This window comes from Antechinus flavipes, chromosome 4, assembly GCF_016432865.1.
Source record: "Antechinus flavipes isolate AdamAnt ecotype Samford, QLD, Australia chromosome 4, AdamAnt_v2, whole genome shotgun sequence".
NCBI lineage: Eukaryota > Metazoa > Chordata > Mammalia > Dasyuromorphia > Dasyuridae > Antechinus > Antechinus flavipes.
The window spans coordinates 93,582,342-93,608,816 of NC_067401.1; the positions used below are offsets into that span (position 1 = coordinate 93,582,342).

General features: G+C 32.4%; 1 protein-coding gene across 1 annotated transcript in view; it reads right to left on the bottom strand.

Moving 5' to 3' along the window:
• RYR2 (ryanodine receptor 2) overlaps nt 1–1,943 on the bottom strand; it is a 522,738-nt gene extending 520,795 nt beyond the window's left edge. Inside the window, exons 1-2 of the mRNA XM_051996568.1 lie at nt 1,938–1,943; nt 1,039–1,158 (exon numbers count right to left, since the gene is read on the bottom strand). Of these exons, the coding sequence (XP_051852528.1) occupies nt 1,039–1,158; nt 1,938–1,943 (126 nt within the window). The remainder of the gene's footprint in view (nt 1–1,038; nt 1,159–1,937) is intronic.
• Nucleotides 1,944–26,475: the final 24,532 nt, after the last annotated feature.

Consider the following 26,475-nt stretch of genomic DNA (forward strand, 5'->3'; position numbering starts at 1 on the left):
TGTAATGATGTAATTATAATAAAGTATATAAGAGCTAAGAAAGACTGGAAGATAGACAATTTATCTTTGACCAGCCTTGTAGTGGCTCTCCTGCACTAAGATCAAGACTGGGCCAGAATAAAGAATCTAGACTCTTTCTTGACCAATCTTGTAGCATCTATCCTGCTTAGACCATGGCTCGTCCGAAGGACCTGCAGAATGTTAGTCCGAACATTACATTTTGATGCCCAACATAGGGCACTGAAAGAAGCACACTGCATTTTGAGGCTCGGGACGTGAGACCTTACACTCAGCAGTTTGACAGCTGTGGTAAATTCAGTGGAGAAGTCCCTGTGACCAGGAAAAAAGGTAAGTAAACTAGTCACGTTCATTTTTCAACTAAAATGGGGCAAATACTAAGAAAAGAGCCTTCCCTACCCCAAGGAAAGTATATAGAAAGCATAGTTAGGTTAATAAAATAGCAAGGTTTGATTGGAACATGGAAGCAGATCATTGGACTCAGACCTATGGGCATTTATAAGAAGTTATATATTTTCATTTTAAAGAAAAATGTTTTCATGTTTAAAGAAAAATTGTAATAATTATTGCTTAAGTCAAATTATGTATGTCTTAAGAACATAGTATTACAATGTCAAAACTATGTTTTTATTATTATTAAAATGATGACATAGTATTTCACCTATTATTTCATTCTCTTAGAGAAAATGATTTTTTTCTTTTTGTCAATTTTATTTGCTATTTCAATGAGGATTGTGCTGATAATTAATTCATTAGAATTTCATGTAAATAACTGTACAGACGAACCCTCAGTGACACACAAAGGAAAGTATTGCTCCTTCTTCTTATGTAATTCTAAAATTTGAAAAATAGACAAACACAGATAACCTTAATACACAATATTATATGGTAAGCAGATGAGAAGGCTGCAAAACAGGTGCTTTGTGAGGTCTGAGGGGGAGAAAGTTGGTAAATGCCAGAAAACATTACTAGAGTCAGTAAACTTCATTGTTTAAATTAAGCCAAATCCATTCTGCTTACCTTAGAATTGGAAGTGGACTCCAAGAAACAGAGCCTGTTGCCAAATCCTTCAGCTGCCAAACACAGTTTCTGTTGTTCTTTGTGGATGGTCGCAGTACATTGTAAAACCACTTCATCATCCTGCCAAATAGAAAAAATAAGTGGCAAATGTTAAGTTGGATATGACTGTGCATTCGAGATCAGATCTGGAAGATATAACACAAGAAGCATTTTAAAAATCTAAGTTTAAGGCAACAGCAAGAACAAAGCTAGAAGCAATTCCCAGGGTTTTATTTATTCATTGTAAGAAAGCTAATGATGTAGAATTTGACAAACAGGTATTCATCTTTTCCCACATGATCCCCACTTCTTCTCAGAGTAAAACTGAGCAAAATCACACAACAAACTAACTTTTTAAAAGTGATTAAAACAACACTACCAAGAAATTATATCATATATCTCCTTAACAACAAATACCATCACAATAAGACAATTCTATGGGTGGGCAGGTGAATTATTGTAAATATAGTATCCCAAAAAAGAGATCAAGACTTCAACATATATGTAAATTTCCTCAACAGATTTAAATGGATATGTTTCTTAATTATTCCATTCCACTACAACATAACAAATTCTCCAAAGATTAATTAAGCATGGTAAATGATAGTGGATAGAGTTTGGGATTGGGAGTTCTAATCTTCCTGAGTTCAAATCTGGCCTCACTGTGTGACCCTGGTCAAGTCACTTAATCAAGTTTGTCTCAGTTTCTTCATCTGTAAAATTAGAGGAGAAAATGGTAAACTGTCCAGCATCTTTTCCAAGAAAATTCCAAATGGAGTCATAAAGAGCCAGATATAACTGAAAATGATTGAATAACAAAAATGATGGGAGATGGGGAAGATTGTTCAATCTTTTGCTACCATCATTGATAGTCATGGTAATAAAAAACTTAAACTGAAGCATGAAGAAGTCAAATGATTAACTTTGGGGACACAAAATTAAGCAGTAACTTTGGAGCTAACATTCAGGTTTTCAAATTTCTATAGTCCAGAGCTCATTCTATGATATAATTTTGTTACTCTGTGCCATCAATGGTAAAAAATTTAAAAATAAAACCCTTTTCATTATGACAGGAAAAGTTTCTTTGTATGCATTCTGACATCTGATTAGGCTTAAATGTTTTAAATTATTAACATGAGAGATATGATGGAACAGAAAAGTAAGAACCAGTAAGAGAGATATAAGATCTAATGGAATAAAAATTTTTGAAATTCTATCATTCATACTTAATGCTAAGCACATATTAAAAATCTTGAATTCCATCTTTGTGGAAAAGAAGGGAAATAAGCATACGAAACAGAAAAACAAGAATTTTGACTAAGAAATAAAAGATTAGATTAAAAACTAAAAAAGAAAACAAACAAAAGACATTTTGAATTTATCTCATTGACATCTAAGATATTCCATGTCAAGCAAGATAAATATACATCTTGCCTATTCTAAATATTATCTTTATCACAGAAATCACTTGGTTATATGAGTCTATGTATGTGATTGGGAAAGAGAAGATTTTTATATTACACACATTTTAGAATGCTGACAACAATCTTCCTTGCTGGAATATACCAGGGATGAGAATAAAAAGTCTGCTCTTCAGAAACTAGATGCATAAAACACTTAGATATCCTAGGAGGAAAGCAATTGCTTTCTGTGATGTAGCCACACAGACTTATCATCACACAAACTTATTGCTATATTTGAGTGAGAAAGGAATCCCGAAAATTTTCTTTCCCCACATGGACTAAAATATGCTACGTGGGGAAAGATAATAGAACTGATATGATCAACTCCTAAGATTAGTCTCAGTGTATCAGACAGCAATTTGAATTAAGAAGGGCTTCTAATCTCTTTATATGTTTCATATTATACCATCATCTCCAAAATCACATTTTATTTTATTTCTTTTACCTTCTTTCCTTCCTTCCTTCCTTCTTTCCTTCCTTCCTTCCATTCTTCCTTTTTATTTCTTTATTTTTTGAGTAATCAAAGTACAGAGATTTTTCCAGTCTCAGCCATTTTCTGCACTGAAAAATGCTTCACTTCTCTGGATAGACACCAAGTACACAATGTGAAGAAGAACAGATCCCAGAGAGTTTTACTGCAGTATGTTTTTAGTAACATATTTTTGTTCATGATGGAATATTATTCATAGAACCTTATTTTTATCTTGCTTCTGGAATTTTTCTAATCATACCTGTACACTTAGATGTTTATACTGAGATTTCAGACCTCTAAACTTTAATATATGGGGACTGGATATTGCTACTTGGATACAAAATTTTCTTTAAAAAAAATCCCAACACAATGAAACATTAGCTTGCATTTTTTTTTCCTCTGGCTCTTGATGCTGCTGTTGGCAAACCTTTTGAATTCTGTACTTGCTAATTATGACATAAGTGTAATCCTTCAAATAAAATACAGTCATAGTCTCCAATATGCTGGGCACTGCAACCCACATATCTTCACAAACTTTCAGTAAATTGCAAAAATTTTAATGCTACTAATAAATTAGTAAGATAGAAAAAAATTGCTGGCCTAGGAGCTGAACTACTAATCCAACAAACTTTATTGGGTAGTAAATAATCCCAAATAATGGACACATTGTAGATTCTTTCTCATAAAAAAAGTTTACAAATAAAGCACCATATCAAGTCTTATAACTGAAAAAATAAGAAAATTAGTCAGATAATGAGAGAAGTAACTAGCCTTTCAAAGAGAGAAGATTAATGAATGAATTATCTCAAGTATATTCAAATGATTATTCATAATACTATATCAATAATACTGAATATGTTTAGTTGAAAATATCTTTCTACACAGGATGAAATGAATCATTTTTTGAAAAAAAAGTCAGAAAAATATGTATTTCTCAGGAAATGGTAGATTCAAAACCAGTAACAAGAGGTTTGTTAATATAATACAGAAGAGAAAAAGGGGATAAAATTACAATGCTTACAAAAGCTCTCCAATAGTTAGAAACTCACCCTGCAGATTCCTAAATCTAAACCTCTTAAAGAAACATCAACACTCCATAGGAGAAATCAAGAATTAATATGTACAGGCAGTAGTAAGTGTATAAAATTCAGTCACTAGTCCAGGAAAGAAGAAATGTGTGATAGTGATTTGTGATTCCTTCTTGAAGATTGGGGAGACAGCCATATGCAAGTATGTCATGCCTAATCAAATCAGGAAGCATGCCCTCTTTTCTGGGGTATTTCTTTGGAATATGACTGAGAGCCAACTAAAAATAATTTTTAATTTGTCAACAGAGATTCACTTCTGCTGATAGGTGTAGGAATAAATAAAACTTTTAGAAGAAATCTGAATTGCATCTATAGTGGCTTGAAGTCCCAGAAAGTAAAAGGGTTTTGCAGGGGAATTTTTATTTTTTCAGCCATTCAAAAGAAATAATTTTGCTAGAGCAAAAAGACAAAATGGGTATAGTGGAAAAAATAACTTTAGATTTGGATTCAAATCCTGGTTCTACAACTTATTACTCACGTGATCTTGCAAAAGTGATTTCAGCTATCAAGCCTAAGATTCTTTACTTGTTAGATGGGAAGTTATCCTATACAGTCTCTCAAATTCTCTCTAACTTTAAATTCACGATCTTATTGAATTTCTGTACAAGTGTTTAAAATATTTGAAAGATGGGGTCCTAACTAGAGATAGAGTATATCTCATGAGGCCAGAGAAGAATATGTTTGGCGAGCTGAGGAAGAGAACTTTAGACCAAAATTTGAAGGGGAGAAAAATCACAGAAAAATAAAAATCAAGCAATATGGAAACTAAAAAGTGTGACCTGGAAGAAGTAAAGAATAATGGAAGCTAAGAGCTGGAAGGAACTCAGAGGTCATCTAGTCTAAGCCTTAGCTAACCCATGAGTCCTTTTCTAATAATCCCAACATATGATTATCTTTTCCTTCTGGGTTTCATCCTATCTCTTTGCTAACACACACACACACACACACACACACACACACAAATACACACATCGCCATGCTTTACACATGGATAACACAAATCTTGAAGCAATAATCCACTGGATGATAAAATAAAGATTCTAAAATATTTGACAGGTTATATAACAATGGGTTGGAATAAAGAATGAAATTTCATTGAAATAAATATAAATGTAATAAGGAATATCCCTCTAGAGGAGAATGAGGAAGTATACAGTGAGAAATCTAGGATATATAAAAACAAAAGATGGCAATAAAAATCCACTAATTTAAAAAGAAAAAAAGAAGGGGAAAATATCATGTCTTTAATTTAGTCTTAAAAATCACCAGCTTTAGAACAAGATTAGAAAAATATAGATGACAAGTAATGAATAAATAAGATTTATTTATTTAATAAATTGAATATTCATTTGACTACAAGATGAAAAAGAGTTAACAGTTTGACATGGCCATCAAGAACACCTGATGTAATTTTACACCACATTCTATCCAGAACAAAGAAAATAGCCAATTCACTGACCACTTTGTTAATTGGACCACATGGAATATCATATTGAATTCTGAGTTCCACATTTTCAGAAGACTATTGAAAAAGAAAGTGACTACATACAGAGTAAAGCAGCCTGAATGGTAAGAGGGCAAAGAGTTGAAAAACTTGAGATGTTTATGCTGAAAGAGGAAAACTTAGGGAAGAAATGAACTATCCTCCAACATTTAGAAAGATATATTGAGAAGGGATCATTAGGATTTACCCTCAATAGTTCCAGCTGGCACAAATTGAACCAATAGTTGAAAATTGCAGAAATGCATATTTCAGCTTGCGATAAGCAAGAATTTTCTCATTAGAGCTCTCCCAAAATGGCATGAGCTGATTTGCGAGATAATGAGTTCTTTACCACTGAAAATGTTTGATCATAGGCTGGGTGGTTACTCTTCAGGGATCTTATATAGAGTATTCTATCAGGGAAGGTCAGATTAGACCTTATTTCTTCTAAGGTTTCTTCCAACTTAAAGATTCTACAATTCAGAAAAGACAAAAGGGAATAAAGCAGTGTGTGTGTGTGTGTGTGTGTGTGTACATATCACTCAGAAAGAAAAATAAGGAATCCCAAGCTTCTTCTTAAAACTTCACATAAGCACACAACATTCAAAATTCAACTTCAGAAACTGACTTTTTTTAAACCCCCAATGTTTTGAAAGAGATATCAAGGAGACTTAGTAGAATCAGCTCTATACCACATCCCAGCACATATACAGAACCCCTCACTCACATAGACAAAGATGGGAATTATAGCAAGGACTATATAGAGAGCCCAAAATTACTGCAGCAGCAGGGGATATCAGTAACATGATTGGTAACACACAAAAAAACTCAGCTAGAAGTTAATTTTAATACCTTGCTCCTCTTACAAAACAAAAATGATCATCACTTGTCAACTCCTGATGGCATTCTGAGAAACTGACGTTGTTAAGAGTCCATCTGTCCATCACCACCATGTTCACAGTCATTCCCTGTAGCTCTGCCCAAGTCTCAAGTGTTATTCACCAGACACTCTCGCTTTTAAATCTAAAAGACTGCTTTGGCACTGTTCCTGTCCCCTAAATAGACTAACTACATTTCACTTACTGCATGTCTGTACTACTGGCTAAGGGAGGGTTGTGATACATACTAAAGAAGACTCCTATCCTCCCCCTCCAAACTCCCAAGAGCCCCATAATATTTCTTTTGATTTTAAGTGCAACGCTTTTCCTAATAATATTTTTATATCAACTAAATAGAGAAAATTCCCATTTCATCTTTGAAATACTCAAAATCATGTTATAAAGAAAAGGTCTTCAAAGATGTCATATTCAGCTGTTTTCTAGACAAAATTTTAAACTTAAATCCGGAATAGTATTCATTACTAGGACCTTAAACAATTTCAGCCTCATCATAAATATACTATACTTGATACCAAATGAAAAGAGAAAAATGATTTGTCAATTACATTCTAAAATATAGTAATTCTTCAGCATCCAAGTTCTATCCAATTTCTTCCATCTGTGGGAGGCTGTAGTGTAGTATGCTGGAATAAACCTTGGACTTAAGTTCAAGGACCTGAGTTGTAGTCCCAGCTCCATTATTAACTCAATTAAATGACTGTAGGCAAAAAATTCATCACTTTGGACTTCAGCTTTGACTTCCATAAAATGAGGAGATTGTAACAGATGATCCCTATGTACTTCCTTGCTCAGCTATGATTGTATGATTCAATGGTTGTCTTGGCATGAGCATGAATAGGTATGTAGTTGATATTAGAAACTTCATGTAGGTTAGAAAAAGAATATACTGATCAATTCAAAACTGTTTTATCACATCATTTATTATTTAATTTTACTTGTTATCTTTTAGAATTCAGTTGTGTCTGGTACTAAACCAGGAACTCTGAAAGCATGAATAAATCTATGTATTTTGTTTTTCTTTAAATCATTAGGTGAAAAAGCATTCTAAATCAAGAGATTTTTATCCCTTTCCATGTATGGGCTGATCAGCACATTTCTTTCCAGACTAATCCAATCTAATAAACATTTATTAAATGCCTTCCATGTGCCACTGCCATAGTCTACCAAATAGGAATTTTGGGGAAAAAAATCCTCAATGTTTATATAACAGAGCAATTAGCAATAATTTCCATAAGATGAAATTGAATACTATTTCTTAGCTTTTGAGCACTTCCAACATACACTTATACAAAAAATAAATAATGCTTTCTGACATTTCACTGGTGGCAAATAGATACCATTCAACAAAACAAAACAAATGAAGAAAAATAAAAAATGTCTAATTAGCAGGAAATAAATTTCATTTAAGTGAAGAAAAAAGTGTACCTTATTTTTCTGACTGAGAGTCTTCAAGTAAATTAGCTTTTAGAAGAAAAATGAATAAACAGAAAATGTCCTATTAACATTAAAGATATTTTGGCAAGAAATAATTTATTCAGAATCAATGAAAATAGAGGTCAATAAAGTGCTTTTCAGGAGAAATGAATAACCTTTTTTTTCTAAATTATAACATAATCTCTTTATATTACTTTGAATCAGACTTCACTAACAAACTACCCAGTAATATAATCTATCCAAGATTAGTCTAAGGTTTAAAATCCAAGTCTATATGAAGTTGTGGGCTTTAATCTATCATTTCACTAACATTAAGGATAGCAGTTTGTTTGTTGGGTATCTTTTCAAGCCTCCCTCCTCCCACTATTTCTGCTATCAAACATTCTTCTCTATTTTCCCTAAAGTGAATTTCTCTGCCCTTCATTGCCCTATTATTTTATTGTACTTTTCTCCCATGTTACCTCCACACTTGTGGGACTGCCTTTGTTCTCCTGAATCTTTCTTTTTTACATATTCTTCCTGTAGTTCCAGACACTTCTGGCTGGATGACAATGCAGCTAGGTAGGACAGCTTATTAAATTGTCATTTTCTCTCTTTCTAGTCATTGACTTCATAAGAGAACTTTGCTTGTGAAAGTTGAACCTGAAAGTTTCCAAGCCACTGGGAAGCTTAAGTTGTTTAATGACTGAGTTTCATCTTCAAAAAAAATGCTTCCTTCCCAAAATAGCAACTAACCTTTCTAATTCTTCAGTTCACAATTACTTTTGTCCCTTCCAGTGAAGAAGAAGCATTAGGTAGCAGTTAAAAGCAAACAATCTCACCGTGAGAACACACATAATTTAAAGCACGGCATCATGAAGAAAATACAAATATGTTGACAATGCTGGAAAAAAAAAAGGTTAGTTTTAAATTATCTGGTATGTGTTTTAAGAAGGGGGCCTGTAAACCTATCAAGCTCTTATTTTTCTGAAGTCTCTTCCTTTGCCAGATCCACTTTGCTCTTTATGTGTTATTACATATTTTTGTGGGTAGTTTCTCCTCTTACTCAATTGCAGTATCATAAAAAAGTAAAAAGAATAGGACAATTGTAGAATTAATAAAATCTCAAGGCCCATTTAACATTTCCCCTTGAATGAGAAAAAAATCCTATACTTGTCCTCTAATTTTCTACACAGCAAGAGTTTAATAAATTATATTGATTGATTTATTGAAAGTCTTTCATCCAATAAAGAGGCCCAAGAGATTGGCATGTGGATGTGAGGAATGAGGTGGGAAAAGTAGGAAGAAATGTCTTTTATGGGTTTTTTCCCCCAGAATTCATTTGTAAAACAGGCATTTTTTGCATGACATTCCAAGAAACAGTGTTAGCACCATGAGATTTTTCATCCAGAATTTTATAAATATTCCAAATTCATCACTGGGCTGCTTAATAAGGCTTTCTGTGAAATTAAAAGATAAAAGCCTGCCTTTTGAAGAAGAAAGTTAATCTAACAACATAAAATAGACATGATTAACACCTACTTCATGTTTCATTCTCTACCTGCTGTTTTTTAAGCCTTACTATCAATGCAAAGATATGCCATGTTTTATTTTACTTTATAGAAGAATTCACAATTAAAACCCAGTTAATACAAGCAATACAAGTACTTTTAACATTGATTCTGACTATACTATCTAAAGAGAAATTTGCATAGAAGCATGTAATAATGAATCATTGAGCTGTAACTACTGTACAGAAAACTCCTGATTAGTTGTGGGAGAGATGTATACTACCCAAATTCTAAAGAGTTGTGCAAAAACAAAATGATTCACTTTGAAAGGGGCTAATTATAATAAAAATGGTCAAGTTACCATTACTATAAGCTAAGTTATTTAATGAGAAAATGAACCCATTGATTCCTCATGGGACATGAAAAGTTTTTATAATGACTGACAGAATTACAGTCTCCATATGTTTAGGTAAGGAGTTGCATCATGAGTCACAGGTGGGTGAAGATACTTTCCTCTCTGCTTGTGAATAATTTTGTTGAATATTTGGAAAGAATAGAAAATTGTACATAGTAGATTTGCAGTTTTGTTTGCAATCATCTTTTTTATTATACTATGTTTTGAAATGCAAGATTTGTTCCATAAGTTAAAACTATAATTTAAAAAATAAGTAAAAAATAAGTAAATGTCTTCCCATTTGCAAATGGTTTATAAAATTTAAATAAATATTTATATGTCTGTAATTTTTCTTTTTAATGAATCAATGCTATATGGGGGAAAAAAATCATTGGCCTTAGAATTGAATAGCATAAGTTCTAGTCCAGGTGCTATCATATATTAGCTGTTTTACCTGGGGCAAATAATTTACCTTTCTAGGCCTGTTTCCCAATCTGTGAAATGAGGATAATAACATTTGTACTGCCTATATTATGAGTTTGTTGTGAGAAAAAAAATGAGATTATATAAACATTAAAACACACTGTAACAAAAAAAAATCAAATGGTTATATAAATGTATGTTTCTATTATTGTTTAGAGCTGTTTTTTTCATTGGTGTTTAGAATTCTCTATGAGGAAACTCTCCCAATACAGATCAGCAACTGTTTAGCAACTTATACCTTTGCAGATGTGTCTTAGGACACTGAGATTTCAAATTACTTACCCAGGGTCACATAACCAACATATCAGAGGCAAGATTTGAACCCATGACTTTCAAGCGCTAAGGTTGACATTCTATCCACATTTCATGTAGCCTTTCTTCTCCATTATTATATAAACATATATGTAGTAAAAATAATGTTCATATATTAATAAATTACACTAGACCTTTAAAGCTTGAAAAATCAAACTCTTTTGGAAATATGTGGTTTTCCACAAAGAAGTTTCCAAAGAGTGAATGATGCTGATCACTGAAAATGACTTGGTTTCCTGTTTGGTCTAACACCATACAACTTCTTTTGCTATTCTTAATACTTCATTTCATTGCATCCTTCAGGGAATTTGTATCATGAAAGACATATCCTGACTATGAGACTCTATTGAGCTGGCATGTCATGAACAGAAAAGCTCTGCAAAGTCATCTAACAGTATTTGTTTACGAATTGTACATTTTTGTAGTCAGGAGTTGATGTTAGAAAGGATCTATAAAAGGGTAAAAATATGATTTCCCTTCAGTGACTCCAAATTTCACTGTCCCCAAACATACTCGTACATCTCAATGACTAAGTTCAATAACTAGTTATATGAAAGTATCTCTAGAAGCTTAAAAATGTTGCAAATGTAATAGTGAGAGCCATAACAACAATATTTTAAATAGGAGATGAGTTGTGTCAGAGGCTCTTTTCTTTCCTCCCTCTTTCCTCCATACTTCCCTTCGTTTCTCCCTCCCTCCCTCCTTAGATAGCCTTTAAACACTGTTTTTAAAAATATATATAAAACAGGTATATATGCCTTATAAATTATAGTGTGCAGGATATTATTTCATTACTTTCTGTTAATCTCTGTTAATTTAGCCTTCTGTACACCTCAGTTTGTAAAATAGAGATAATAATAGCATCTACCTCCCAGGATTGTTGTGAGGATCAAATGAGATAATATGTAAAGCAATGAGTACAGTGCCTGGCTCATAGTAAGTATTATTATACATGTTCAGCATTATTACTAGTAATAACATACATATACATACATACATCTATCTATATGAATTGTTTTATAAATTGCTTATACTGGAAAAGATACAATTCATCTCCTTCAAAGTTAGACAGTAATGGGACAATATTGAATGCTTATAATTAGAATACTTATAATAATTAATACTTAGAATAATATAGAGTACTTAGAATGAGAAAGGCTAGGGCTAGATTTGTAGGGTTGAGGAAGCAAATATACCAGAAGCCTGTTTTAAAGAAATTACAGAAGTAGAATAACTATTACTTGAAGTTCTCTTTAGTTCTCTATTCTGTTATGTTCCAAAAGAAACTAGGTGAAGCAATTAGTTTGCAAATAGTTGTTGCAAATAGAGATACTGCATAAACAAACATAGCCCTCTTAAATTGACTTCACAAAGTCCTTGAACATCTTGATACAACATTTAGCAATTCAAGTGAAGAACAAAGATTTCAACAAAACAATTATGCTCAGATCAGATGGTATCCAGATATGGGTTGAATGGTGTAATGGTCTACTAAAAAACACTTTAGATGAAGCCTGATTACATTATTGACAGTATCATTAAATGCTGCATATAGGGTTGTGACTACACAGAAGCATGGCCTTATTATTTTATATTATAAGGAAATTTAAAATTAGACTCAAAAGGTGATACAGTGATTTGCTTATAATACATATAAGAGAAATAGGTAAATTCTAACACATTAAGTGCACCATGGGTAAAACTTTTCTTTTTTTAATTTATGCTACATACTCAAGGACAACAGAAGTGACAGATCTAGAAGGCGTTTTAGAGATTTCTAGTCCAACAACCCCCTGCCATTTACAAATGAAGAATGAGTCACTAAGAAGTAAGATAATTTCTCTATGGTCATGTCTAACTGGCCTTTGTTAATATAAATGGGTTTTTTCCTAAATTGTTGAGAAAATATGTACTTATATTACTCAAATATGAATTCTCTTTATCTTTATCCTTTATTTATTCAACAAATATTTATTGAACATCTATTATGTATAAGAAAGTCATGAATAATAGACAATATGTGCTCTGTTATCTAATAAAAATATTTAAATACAATGCCTAAGCTCAAAATACTTTACTTACACACATGAATCATTAAAAAACAAATTTCAAACCTGCCTTGTCCACCCTGAAATGTTATACTATTGTAAGCACATTCCTAGTGCCCATCACATAGAGTCTGATTTAGTCAGAAGAAAAACTACTAATATAGAAGCTCACATTCTATCTGATGCTAAAATGATAGCCCTTGTGATCTTATTGTTGTTAGCATTAAAGTAGCTAGGATTCTAATTAAAGATGTTGACCTTGATCCAAACCAGTGAACTTTAATCTGATAATGAATTCTTGACATCACTAAAGCATTTATTTTATTTCATTTCTTTCCCCCCTGTTTTGAACAGAGCAAATATGACAAAGTATTTGAAAGCATTATGAAAAATATTGTGTCATACCAATATGAAGTGGTAGTATTATTATTACTTGTTAATATTAATATTATCTATATTGTATTTAACATATACTTTAACATATTTAACATATATGGGACTACCTGCCATCTAGGGGAGAGGATGGAGAGAATGAAGGGAAAAGTTGAAACAGAAGTTTTTGCTAGGATCAATGTTGAAAAATTACCCATGCATATGTTTTGCATATAAAAAACTATAATAAAAACAAAAAAAAGAATATTCAAAAATAGTAATATTATCATTTAATTTATGGAAAAGACATTTTGTTCTATGTCCATGGCTATCAAGAAAATAAATTTAGGGACCTCTGAATAAAAAGCAGCTTAAAAAAATCCCATCTCCAAAATTTCTGACAGGTAGTCAACTTAATTTAGATGGATCTAGTTTTCCCTGCTGTTGCATTGTTTTGTTTGACAAGATAGAGTAATATAAAAAATTATCTGTATTTGCTTTTTAAATTAAAAAACAACGGGAAAAGATCCACTTAACCCAATAAATATGAAGAAAATAGGATAACCAGCTAAAGGAAAGACAGAGAACGAGAGAAAGAAAAGGTAGGGGTGACAAAACAGGAAAGAAGAGAAGAAGACAAAGAGACTAAGAGAGTGAGATATACAGATAGATAGAAGAAGTAAAATGGATATGCAAATACAACATAGAAAAACACATACACACACAAAAAGAAATAGAGATACTGAAAGAGAGAAATCATGGTTAAAACATTATAAAAATGTCTTATTTACTACAAAAGTATAGAAGGCTAAAAGTATACTTTCCCCTTTTCCAAGGGAGAAAAACCTAACACATATGCTCTGAAGAATATGAAATAACAAATTTAATTTTGTGTAAAGAAATCAGTCATCTGTTTTTATATTATACTGTAATTACCTAGCTCATGACCACCATTATCTTAACATTTACAAAAATACCATAGTCACCTTGTCCCTTCCCAAATACAACCACTCCCATTCCACTCTGTCACACCTACAACTGTACAAGGAGTTCACATCTATAAAACATAGCATCATAGTTACTTAAGTATTTGAGAGAGGAGTTGTGATTTTATCACTCTGTCCTCCATGCCTTCTTATCCAATATCATTCTTGTTCACTTTCTCACAAAACCTTCATAGACCATTGACCTAACAGTCCGGAGGTCTTTCATGATATGGTCACTTTTTACGTAACAAAAAGGAATGTAGATCAGCAAATAGCACCAAACTAAGGTTTTGGGGTTCCTCCCCTAAGATAATAACATTGATAATAATAAGAACAATAATTACTTCTCATATATATATATATATATACATATATATATATGATTTTAAATTTTGAAAAGTAGTTTCATAATAACAATATGGTAAGGTAGAATTACAGGTAATATTATCTCCATTTCGGATATGGAGAAACTCAGGTTTAGGAAAGTTAAATGTCTTGTCCAAGATCACACAACTAGGAGGCAATCAGAGTCAAGTCTTTCTTGATTCCAAGGCCAGTGTAAATTATCTTTCACTGCTTCTATCTCAGCGAACACTGCAATATCTTGAAGGTTCCCAAGTTCTCTGCACATATTAGACAGAGTCCTTATATTCTAAATTACTTTGTACTTAGTGTATTCACATGTAAAATTGGTATAAAAGAACAATATTCTTGAAAGATTACTTCACAATTATATTATGAGGCATTAGAAAAAGACAGAATGGGAATGAACTAAATAGCCTGAATAAAAGAAAATAAAACTTTTGCCTGAGGAGGGAAACTCTTGAATGAGTCTGAATTTATATAAGATTTTAAAAATTTTCTCATGATACTGAGAGTCTAAAACCTGGATAGAAAATGTTACATATCAGGCAAAACTAAGTAACTAACAAATTCCTTATCTCCTGATGAATATATGAAAATTGTCCCTTATAATAATATAACCATGGCAGAAGGAAAGAGAATAAAGACCTTACTGACTTTCCCTCAATTGTGATAATGTCAGGAATTCTTAATCTTAATTATTTCTCAGGAATCCTTCCTACCAGTATAGCAAAGGTAAAAGCTTGAAGAGAATGCAAGTAGTTCTTTCAGTCCATCACATATTGCAGCAGCAATAGTGAAACCAAGAAAAGGAATTGGCTTCTGGAGCATAGCTGAGTGATTTGATAACATGATGTTAATATTAACATCTGCTAAGTTCTTCATGGTTTCTGGCAAGGCAAAGTACAGAATAAAAAGCACTAGCATGTTTTCAGAGGAATATTATATTTATAGATGTATGTGTATTTGGTAAAGAGGCAACTCATACCTTTCTTTAGTCCTGTAGGACAGGAATGCATTGCATTTCCTAACGCAATTTTCTATATGAGTAGAGGAAGTGCAAAATTGTGGATAAAGTAGTGTCTTAAGAGTCAGGAGGACCTAGATTCAGGTCTCACCTCTGACATATACATAACCTGTGGCCCTTGAACAAGTGAATTTGCTTTCCATTCTCAGGTAGCAATAGTGAAGATAAATTATACAACAGTTGCAGATTTCCATTGGTAGAGGGAGCTCCTCACCCAGAATACCAAAGAAATCACAGGTCTGGGGAAAAAAAAAATTAAATCAATCTGTTGCCCATTCTCCATTTTTGAATTTAAAAGTCTATAAACCATAAAATGACTTTGCAAATTGGGAAATAATATTCATGTGAATGAGGAATTTATATCTGGATATCCACTCATCATCCTTTTGAATTCACACCCTTTATAAGTGGTAAAAGGAAAGAGCATTGAATTGTACAATCTGAAGACCTAGCTTGAAGCTTTTTTCCTGTCACTTTAAATGGTTACATGATGTTACCCAAGACACTTCACACAAGTCTAAGAGGCAGGGAGCCTCTGAAAAAATAGGAACACACTTCATAATTGTGGTAAAGTGTCAAGAGGAAAATGTTTTGTAAATTGTAACTTAGTAATTTGCAAAGTGCTTTGTAAATTCTATAGAAATGTAAGCTATTAATCAGCTGTCTCTCAAATGAATAGGTCACCTATCAATGTAATGAATTCTTTATTTTTCTATCTAGACTGAACCAAACAATTAACTCCAGAGACAGCTCTTCAAATGAATTACATCTGTTATTAACCTGTTCACATTGAATGGCCATGGAGAAAAAGGAAGTGAAATATATAACTATTTATTTAGCTTTGTAATAGAAGCTTACATAAAAAGCTTGGTAAGAAAAGAGATTGAAAATAAAGACAAGGTAAGAGATCTTTGGATTCTATTATCAATGTATTTCTTCTATGTATGAGTTCTATATTTCCCACATCACTGATTAGGTTTCAGGAGAACTAAAACCATCTCACTTTTAAAGACCATCAGAGAATAACATATCAAGGTAACACATTTTTAATATTTCTGGCTACCACTTCTCATATTAGAATGAGATGAGGGACTATCTCATATCTGTCTGTATCCCCAAATTTGAGCAGTACCTGGCACATAATGAGAACTCAATTAACATTTTTCCTCCATTTGTTCTATCAATATGAAGATTCCCTCCCCCCCCTTAAAAGTTACTGAAAAATCCCTTAAAATGCAGTGTGGGACCTTTTTCTTATAATCTTAGTCTCAAGGGATATAAAGTTTAATTTGCTATTATCTGTTATATTATAAAAGTTCAATGATAAGGTTACTAGGGTAAAAAAGTTAAAAGAACTGAATTCTGGTCTTGGTTCCATTATTAAATTGCTCATAGATCTTGAAGCCAAACACAAACACTTTAACCTACTATAGTTCTTCTAATAGACTTCTATGGCAGTGTGGTAGAAGAGGAAAAACAATGACAAGGTAGTCAGGAATCTGAGTTCAAATTTTGCTTTTGATACTTATCCATGTGACTTTTGGCCAAGCATTTCAACTTTCCCTGCCTAAGTTCCTCATTTATAAAAAGCAGACTTCTGAGATTCTTTAGTTCTATAGCATGATCCATGGAATGAAAACAATATAATAAATCTGAAGTTTTTTTCTAGTACAGCTCAATCTGTGAAACATCTTATTAAAATGGAAGGATCAGACTAATTCATATTCAATTTTTCTTCAAGTTCTACCATTCTATGATCTCACAATTCTAGTGACTGTTACTGTCACAATTCGATATTTCAGCTCTAGGTTTAAAGAAAAAAGTTCTATGGCCATTTTAGCACATAAAGTATCTTGCTTTCTTCACTTTCTGCTACTTGTAATATGTTGATCTCTTCCAAGCTGAGAATTAAATATAAACCTGTATCCCTTAAATGAGATGATGTAGTGGAAAGAAAATTGGCTCTAGAGTAAGATGACAGAATTCAAATTCTGCCTCTGTTGCTTATTTAAACATAGGATGTTAGGCAATTTCCCTTTGTCTCAGTTTTCTCACCTGTAAAATGAGGAAGTTGGACTAGACTGAAGGAAACAAATTTCCTTTTGGTTCCAGATCTATGCTAATATTTACATATTTTCACAGCACTTTTAACAATCAGAAGATCTAAATACTATTTCCAGATTCTCTATATCACCCATTCTTGTATGTAAACCTAAATCTCTTTCAATTTTTCCATCTGTAATTAAGACAATATTGCTTACAAGGTAGCTAAACAACCAGTATAAAATCTTTCCATCTTCTAAATGCAGTTTGCCTCTAACTCAGTATTTCCAAGACTGGATAAAACAATCCTCTGAAGGGTAAGAATGGAATTAGCAGAGGATCATAGACATACAGTAATTACTCAGTGGCAATGGGGATGATTCCAGATTTGGAAGCAAAAGAAATTCTATCATGTGCAGGATTAAATAAAGGAATGAAGTCATATGGTCACTTTGATATTTGGATGGCTCTTTGGAGACTGCTTCCATGTTACAGACCTGATTCCTCTATACCTTTTCCATATGTGTATGTAGGTGTGGGTGTATACATGTGTGTGCATATGTGTGTATGTCCTATACAATGACTAGCATGTACCATTTATCTTGGTACAGAATTATTTCTATATTGCCAATGATTGGAAAAATTTAATTTAAAATGACATAGAAATATATGTGTGTATACATACATATATGCACATGTGTACACACACAAGTATATATATATATATATATATATATATATATATATGAAGAGACAAAGACAGAGAAAGGAAAAGGGATACATTAAGGAACTTAAATACCAATGTTTCAACATTGATTAAGAATGAAAAGATAAAGTAATGTTTTGCAGTAGATTTTATGCAAGAGATGTGCTTCTGAAAAGTTGCATGAAAAGTAAATATGCATATATTAAATTATATCTCATTTAAATGTTTTAGAGCTCTAGTAAATTCTTTTCAATATGGCCAATTATTCTCTAATTTTTCAGTTTTCTAAGATCAGGTATTTTTATCTAAGATACGTCTCAATTTTCAAATGGGTTGTCTTGAAAAGATGAATTAAGTTGGCTGTTTAGAACTTGGAATACATTTAGCAAAAGAAAACCATAAGTAAAATATGATGATTAGATTATCAGGCTAACCCATTAAAATCTATCTAATCAAAAAAAATAGCTATATAGCAGAGCTGCATCCATCCCATAGCCCCTAAAACTACATAGGATTTGAGCATCTTGGAGTTGTAAATATGTGACCTGAAAGGGAAAAGAAAGAAAAGGCTTTCCAGGAGAATTCATCAACAGCAAGAAAATACTGTTGTTGGACTCAGAAAGTAGTGATGTGAAGATGTGGAAACAGAGTGGGGATTCTGTATCTGTAACTGAAAAGGGGGATGGTGGGCTGGGCAGATGCTCCAGCTCCAAAAGTAGTCATTTCTACGTCTGACTCATTTGTGAGTGTCCATAAACCAAGTACTGGGTTTCCTTAGAAAATGCCTAGGGAGATAGATTTAAATGCATTTCACCATTCCCCTAAGCCTAAATTCTGTTAGATTCTTAGATACAAAAATCATTGCTTAACCCTTTGTTTCTTTGTTGTTGTTGTTGTTATGCAGAAACCCCAGGTCATCAACATTTTTAATACTACATGACCTAAGGAGAACTATCCACATATCTTCCACCTGCTGTCCATAACTCACATCAAAAGGAGACCTAACTTACAAACAGGAATATATTTCAATGTGTCTATATGTTTTGACCAAGATGAGCAAACTTGGGCTTCTGGCAGTGAGGAAATTTCTGAAACCTGTAGGTTTAGGGACTAACTTCCTACAACCATAATCCAATGACAAGTTAAAATATGTGAATTCATTTTTTCAATGTCAGGCAACCTTCTGTAACTATCTTTCTCCCAAGTGGGAATAAAAGCTGTGGATGCAAAATGGGAACTGCAAAGAAATTATCACTGAAATACTTCATTTTATATTCCCACATGTAATCCATGATTAGGATGATTTTATTTAACATGCATATTGTGAGAAAAAGAAAAAACTTGGTTATATCAATACCAAACAGCCTATGTATACTTTCTTAGGGAAAGACACTAAGGCTTCTATTCAGTTTGGCTAAAGGATGCAAAGACAAGGGCAGATTTACTTAATATATCAATTTAATACATAATATATTGAGTAAATAATTGCTGTATTAATCAACTTAATGTAGAATCAACCTTTCTCATTTTACATTTGAGGAAACTAATGTCCAAAGAGATTTTGACCTGCCCAAGATTGCAAAAGTAACAAGTAATAGAGTTCTTATTCTCCTGTACTTGATTGTAGGTAGAATTCCACAACAAAGTGACTGTGGTTTATATAAGAAATAGAAATAAACAGTGCTAGGCATTTTGGACCATATCTACCCATGGACTTTCAAGGCCTGTCCTTTGGCTTTTATTGGAAAGGTAAGGTAATATGGGTCTGTCTTTCTACCAGCTTCTCTGGAAGGAGCTTTCCATATAATAAATGGCATGTGTCAGTGGACTGATTTTTCGTAGGCAGTGGGATGATGCTTATCTTGGTGCATACTTATTTCTACACTATTAATAGCTACAAAAGCTAACTTTAGTTCAAAACTTACCCTTGAAGAATTTCTCACTAAGTAATACATAGAGAACATATTTCTCTTCTAACATCACGACAGCACTGGGGAAACATGGGTATAAAATGAATTTCAAATGAGATTGCTAAGCATCACAAGATAATATTTGTGAGTAATCACAAGTTTCAGTAACTTATGCTGATAAGTTGTGCCCATATTATATAGACATGCACTCATTAGAGTTTGTAAGAAATACAGCTAGTAAAAATGTAATGTACAGCATTGTTATTCTATTTAAAAATAATAAGATTAGTTCAATGGAAATAACACTAGACTGAAGTTAGGATTCCTGGGTTCTTACCTTGGTTATGCCATTAATTATCTGCTATATAATAGGTTATACTTCCAGTGATGCTTTTACACCATTGTTTGATTCAACTTTCAATAATGAGTCTGCTAAAAAAATGATCAACAATTTCTCATTGTCTACCAAATAAATAATAGACTTTCGAACCTACCATTCAAGACCCCTCATACTTGCCCCTAATCTAACTTTTCAGTTTTATTTCATAATATGCCTTTTTGCATACTTCATGTTACAGTCAAACTATATTAGTATCCACTATCACCACATCCTTAATCCTGCTATCTCATTTCTCCATGCCTTTGCATATAGATTTCCATTTACTGGAGTCCTTCAATTCTCTTTAAGGTATAGTTTCTCATTTCATATAAGAAATTTTCTTGATCTTTCCAGTTGAAAAATGATCTCTTTCTTCCTCAGTTTTCTCATCACACTTTGTCTTGATCTTTCCTTTATACTCCTCCAGCTCTCTCTTATAGCTAGTATTTCTTTATTTCTTTTCAGAGTGTAAGCCCCTTGAAAGCAGAATTTGTGCTGTTTATGTTTTTTTAAATGACTATAATACAATGTCCTACCTTAAATAGATGCTTAATAAATATCTATCAAATTGTCAATTTTTTAACAAGGGAAAATGAAGGAATAATGTGATAAAGTTGAGTCTTAAGAACTCAAGCTTTCTGATACTGATTTCTTTTTGCTGTACCACATATTATGAAACATTCTTAGACAAAGAAAAAACTTGATCTTTTCCACAAAGTCTTTCAGAATCTGAGATGCCCTTTTTTCACAAGCCAAAAAGTTCACTTTATTTTTATAAAAAGTTAAATTTGTATATACTCTACTGTGTACTTATCCCTCAGAACAATTGGATGGGCATTAGTGATCTGGAGGTTTCTTAAGGAAATACATAGACCACTAGTGATTAGGTACAAAACATTTTTGCAGCAAGGATGCTCAGGCAATCAGCTGCTCTGGGAGTGAAGCAGAGGAAACATAGCTCTCTCTTCACTATGTGAGACTCATTTTATGGTGCTGAAAGATACTATACTCTTGGTATTGAGGATGGGGATGTCAAAAAGCAATTCTTTGCCAAGGATTTAGGATGTATCTACTACCTGAAAAGAAAAGAGAGAAGTAAAGAGAAAAGGTAAAGAAAAGTCAGGAAACTTATCAAAAGGGACTGTTAACTGATTCCTAAGAAAATGAAATAAATATATTACATAATAAAAATAAAATAATAATAAATAAATCGGTAATAAAAATAAAAATAGGAAACAATCTAAATGACAAATGGTGTCTAATAATAAACTAAGAATTAGATACAATTCAATTCATTCAATTCATGCCACAGTAACTTCTCAGGTTACTTAAGGCTTTATGAGAGGGGTAATAACATTCATCTAAAGTAGGGATTTTTTTTTGGTTGTTGTTGTTGCTAAGTCATGGCATCAGTAATAAAAGCTAATAGGAACAATGGCTCTCTCCTTCTTAGATCCAAGTAAGTGACTACATTTGGTTAAGAGGAAGTCTTGATTTTTTTTTTAACCCAATGCTTTTAACACCAATTTTGCAAGGGGTGTGTGTAAGAGTGGGAGTGGAGGAAGGGGACAAAAAAAGAAAGAAAAAGGAAAGGGGAGGAAGCTCCAATTCACAAAGAGCAATTAGTGCAAATTGGAAAAATCTGGCTGCTAATTTCATCTGATTGTTGGGCTTGGGTTTCATTTGTCTTGTTTTAGTTACAAAACTATTTCTTGACTAGAAAACTACTTTAATAATTATACAAAGAAGAAACAAAAAGTCAGAATGCTCATTTGTGAATCATAGATAAGAGCCTTAAAAAGTGACTTTTACTTCTGAAAGTGCCAAATTTTATCAGTAAGGTGACATTTTCGAATCTATGTCTGTTTTTAAGATAAAATGAAATGCAACATGCTTTCCAAGGTGAATAAAAAAAAAATTTGAGTTCCTCTACTGCTTTCTTCTTCAGTTTTTCTTGGAATTATAAAATGCATCTGGTGATCATTTTGTTTGGTGTTTGAATATTCATATTTAAAATATTTATCCTAGGGTTCATCTGCACAATGCTACAAATCTGAAAGAGCCATAACACTGATTTATAGAATTTTAGAATTTGAATGTCACTGCAGCCAAGTCCCATGCCGAAAATGGAATCCCTTCTACAGTCTTCCTGATCTGTCGTTTTCTAGTTTCTACTGAAAGACTTCCAGTTAGGGAGATCTCACCACTTCTCAAGGAAGTCCATACAACTTGAGGACAATTTTAATTATTAGACATTGGTTTTGTATTTTGTTTTATTTTTCTACATCTCCCTAAAAGCAAATTTTACCCACCACTTCTAGCTATGTCTTCAGAGGCCAATTAAACAATCTTTTGTTCCACATAGCAATACTTCTTTCCTAAACAATGAACTGATGTAAATACCGCATATAAATAACATTTCAAATAATCCTGGCTGACATTTGTGAACTGCATACAAATCGCTTCTGAATGTTTCTGCTACACTTGGAGTCCAATGCTCACAGTCCTGACTTTAAGACTAGCTTATATGTGATTATATTTGGAAATAAAGGAATGGAAAAAAGAATGTTCATATCTGAATGTAAGCTTCTTTTGTTAACAAATCAAATTAATAAGTATTTATTCAAGCACCTTCTATGTGTATAGTACAATGCCATTTCTCCCATTCCTCTTTAATAATACATTCTAGATCTTTTGTTCACTATTGGAAGAATTATTCTCTATCTTATTAAGTAAAGACTTTTCTCTTTTTCTCCAGAATTAGGTTATTTGCCTTCCAGTCTTTGAACAATTCTCCTACTCCTGACATTCTTATTAATCTATACCACCTTTTTGTATCTTTTCTCCATTATTGTATTCTTGCTTATATCCAGTATTAATATCTTTTAAAAATCTAATTTGGTCATGGGTTCCTTATACATCACATCAGCTTCTTCCTTTTCTTCCTTATCAGAATTATTTGTATTTATATCATCCACCTTTCTTCCTAAAAAGCTTTCTTTCCCTATTTGATCAACTTCCCCTGAAGATAATCTGTGCCAGGGAAATCCTACCTCTTTCACTGAATTTTTTTAAATGAATTTTTCCAAAATCTAGAATTTGTATTAATCTATACCCAGATTTCCCTTCTGTCAGAGAAGATGATATGGGGAATTGTCATTTCCCCAAAGGTTCTTATCTTTTTAAATTTTTTTTTTTATTTTAGCATCCATTATCTTCTTGTTAACCAGCTTATCAGTTCCAGAACAGTACTTCCTCTATTTGTTCTTTCCATCTTTTCAAAAATTAAATTTTCACCAAGGAAATTAAAGTTATGAGTTGTTTTACTTTTGACAATGAATGCTTCAGCAGATATTCAGATAGTTGAAGTCCTCCTTTACTATTATATTGGCTGTCTGGCTATATTTGTGATTTGTTCCCTGAATTCCTCATCTGTTTATTTCTTTTGTCCATGTAACTATAATAAATACTTTACCACCTCAATTAATTTTCCACTTTCTTTCCCTCCCCATTTTCTAGATTTCCTCACATTCACTATATCCATTTTAATAAATTCTGTTATTTAACAATTCCATTGATCTATTCTTTTGAATGATGCAAGTTTCTATAGCTATATTCAAGTATTGAGTCCCATTTTGTTGTCTCATTGATAGCTATGAGATTTGGTTTTCTTTCTTACTTTAGGATATCTTGTTTATCTTCTTTTTTTTAACCCATATTTGATGCATTTGTGCATCTGTGATGTATAATTGATGTGTGTGGCTATGAGTTTTGTTACTGTCATTCTTCTGCGATATCATCTCTGAAAATTACTGGTACCTTCTTATTTTTAATTTCTAAGTTGTACCTACTACTGTTCATAATCTCTTCCTTGGCAGATTTATGTGGACAATTTTCTGCCTCCTTTATTTCCTGTAATATAGCAGTGTTAATGCACTATTAAATGGCTCCCATCGCCTAGAATGGAGTAGTTTATTCAATTAAGCTATCTACCAGAAGTATTTGGCTTATATAATAATTTGTTAGGCTATAAACCGCTTTGAGTGCCACAGCTTTCTTTTCAGGATATGGAATTATTTCTCCCATAATTAAGTGCTGTTGATTTCATCAGGCTTTGGAAGATGAGAACATGTGCTATTCATATATTTCTTTACAATCTATATAACACTTTCACAAGTATTACTTCAATCTTTGTAGTCTTATGAGGAAGGCAGTGTAGGCATTATTCTCTTCATTTTATAGAGGGAGAAATCAAGTCACGTGTGCTCAAGGATTTTCATGGAAAAGGAACGTGACTTGTTTTGTTTGTTATAATATTACAAAATCTTTCCCCAGTCACAGGGCCACTATTAAACATCACAGAGGGACTTTCAATCTTCTAATTTCAACACTGTGATAAAATTTCAGAAATAATCAATTTATACTAATTTAGGCTCAGAAGAATTAAAGAATATCTGGATTTGAGTTGTTATTCAAGAGAGTATTTCTAATCAGCGATAATCTAACATGATTGATAACGTCGAAAAAATATTGCTATCTAATTCTTAAGTTAATTTACAATGTAGTACTTATTTATCTTGGGCAAAGATTCCATATTAGAATCCCATGAATGTAACTAGGCAAGCCGATCTCATATTGACATTGTTCTACTACTAAAGAGGGAAAGCTACTATAATTCAATATATAAATAAGAATATATTCTTTTTTTCTCTTGTTACTAATGTCCACTCTTTTTCTGAGAGAGTATCTGATCACAGATAGGCAAAAAAAAAAAAATTCCACCTAAAAGTGATAGTAATTTTTTTTGAATTAGCTTGTTATTTGGACTGCAGTTATTGATATCTATTTTAACCAAAGAATATTTGAGGATAGAGTGAAAAGGGAGTCTGGAGATATACCTATTTTATTTACTAAATTCATTTTTTTTGCTCAATAAATAGCTTTACTTTATAAGAAAATTATAAGAAAAGGAACTAAAAAAAAAAGTAAGCCTGATTTCACACACATACTAAGTTACTAGACTCAATTTGAATGGAAGAAACATACCAACATCTAGGACATTAGTGCCCAGATAAGATCTCAAGAAATTGGATGAAATAGTGGAAGATAATTCACATCTTCAGATCCAAAATCAAGTCCCTTGCTAGGATCACACAGGTAAAGATGATAATTTAACATTAGTACTAATGTCCTATAATTCCAAGTTCAGCTTTCTTCCAGATATACCATAATGTCTTCTGTATTCAATGATATGATCTTTTTTTCACTCAATGAGAGAAGATTGAGGGCATTGCTAACATTGCTTAAAAATAGTAACACTTAAATTCCTCTCCTATCTCTGCATATATCATATTGCTCTTTGATCTGAAGACTCAAATTTGATTAGTTTTAAAAAGTGAAAAAAGTTTATAAATTTGCCATTTTAAGAACAATGGAGCATGGCTATCATTTACAATTAAGAATCATCTCTCCCTCCAGTCATCGGTACCACCCTCTATAGCATTTGGCAATGGTTTTGGTTTTGGGGATGTTGTTGTTTTTAAAATAAATTTTAAAAAACCATCTGCTCTGGAGGAAGCTATTCTTCCTTACCCCCACAAGATTTCTATGTAAAGTAAAAAAGGTCAAGATCACTGATGATTCAATTCAAAGGGCAAAATGACTGCTATAGAACAGAGAAAATGCTAACATTACATTATTTTCCTCATTGTTCATCCTACAACAGGGTCAAAGTAGCAACACAGCCCATAAGGTAGCATATCTAGTTGATGGGAGAGAGAGAGCTGTTGCATAGACTTTTCTTAATTTAAAAAAATTGAGCCTAATTTTTAAAAAGAGAGCTGCAGCCCACCTATTGACTTGAAGAAGCATTTTTAAAAGGAGCAATTAAGTATTTCATCACTTTCAAACCCTTACCTGCTTATTAAATAAGAGATCAAGAAATAGAGGATTTCTTAATGTTTAATGAAACAAAAATTGTACTCAGATTCCTTTTTGTTGTTACAAAGTCATGTTAACTGTAATTTGTGACTCAGTTTTAAGTAGA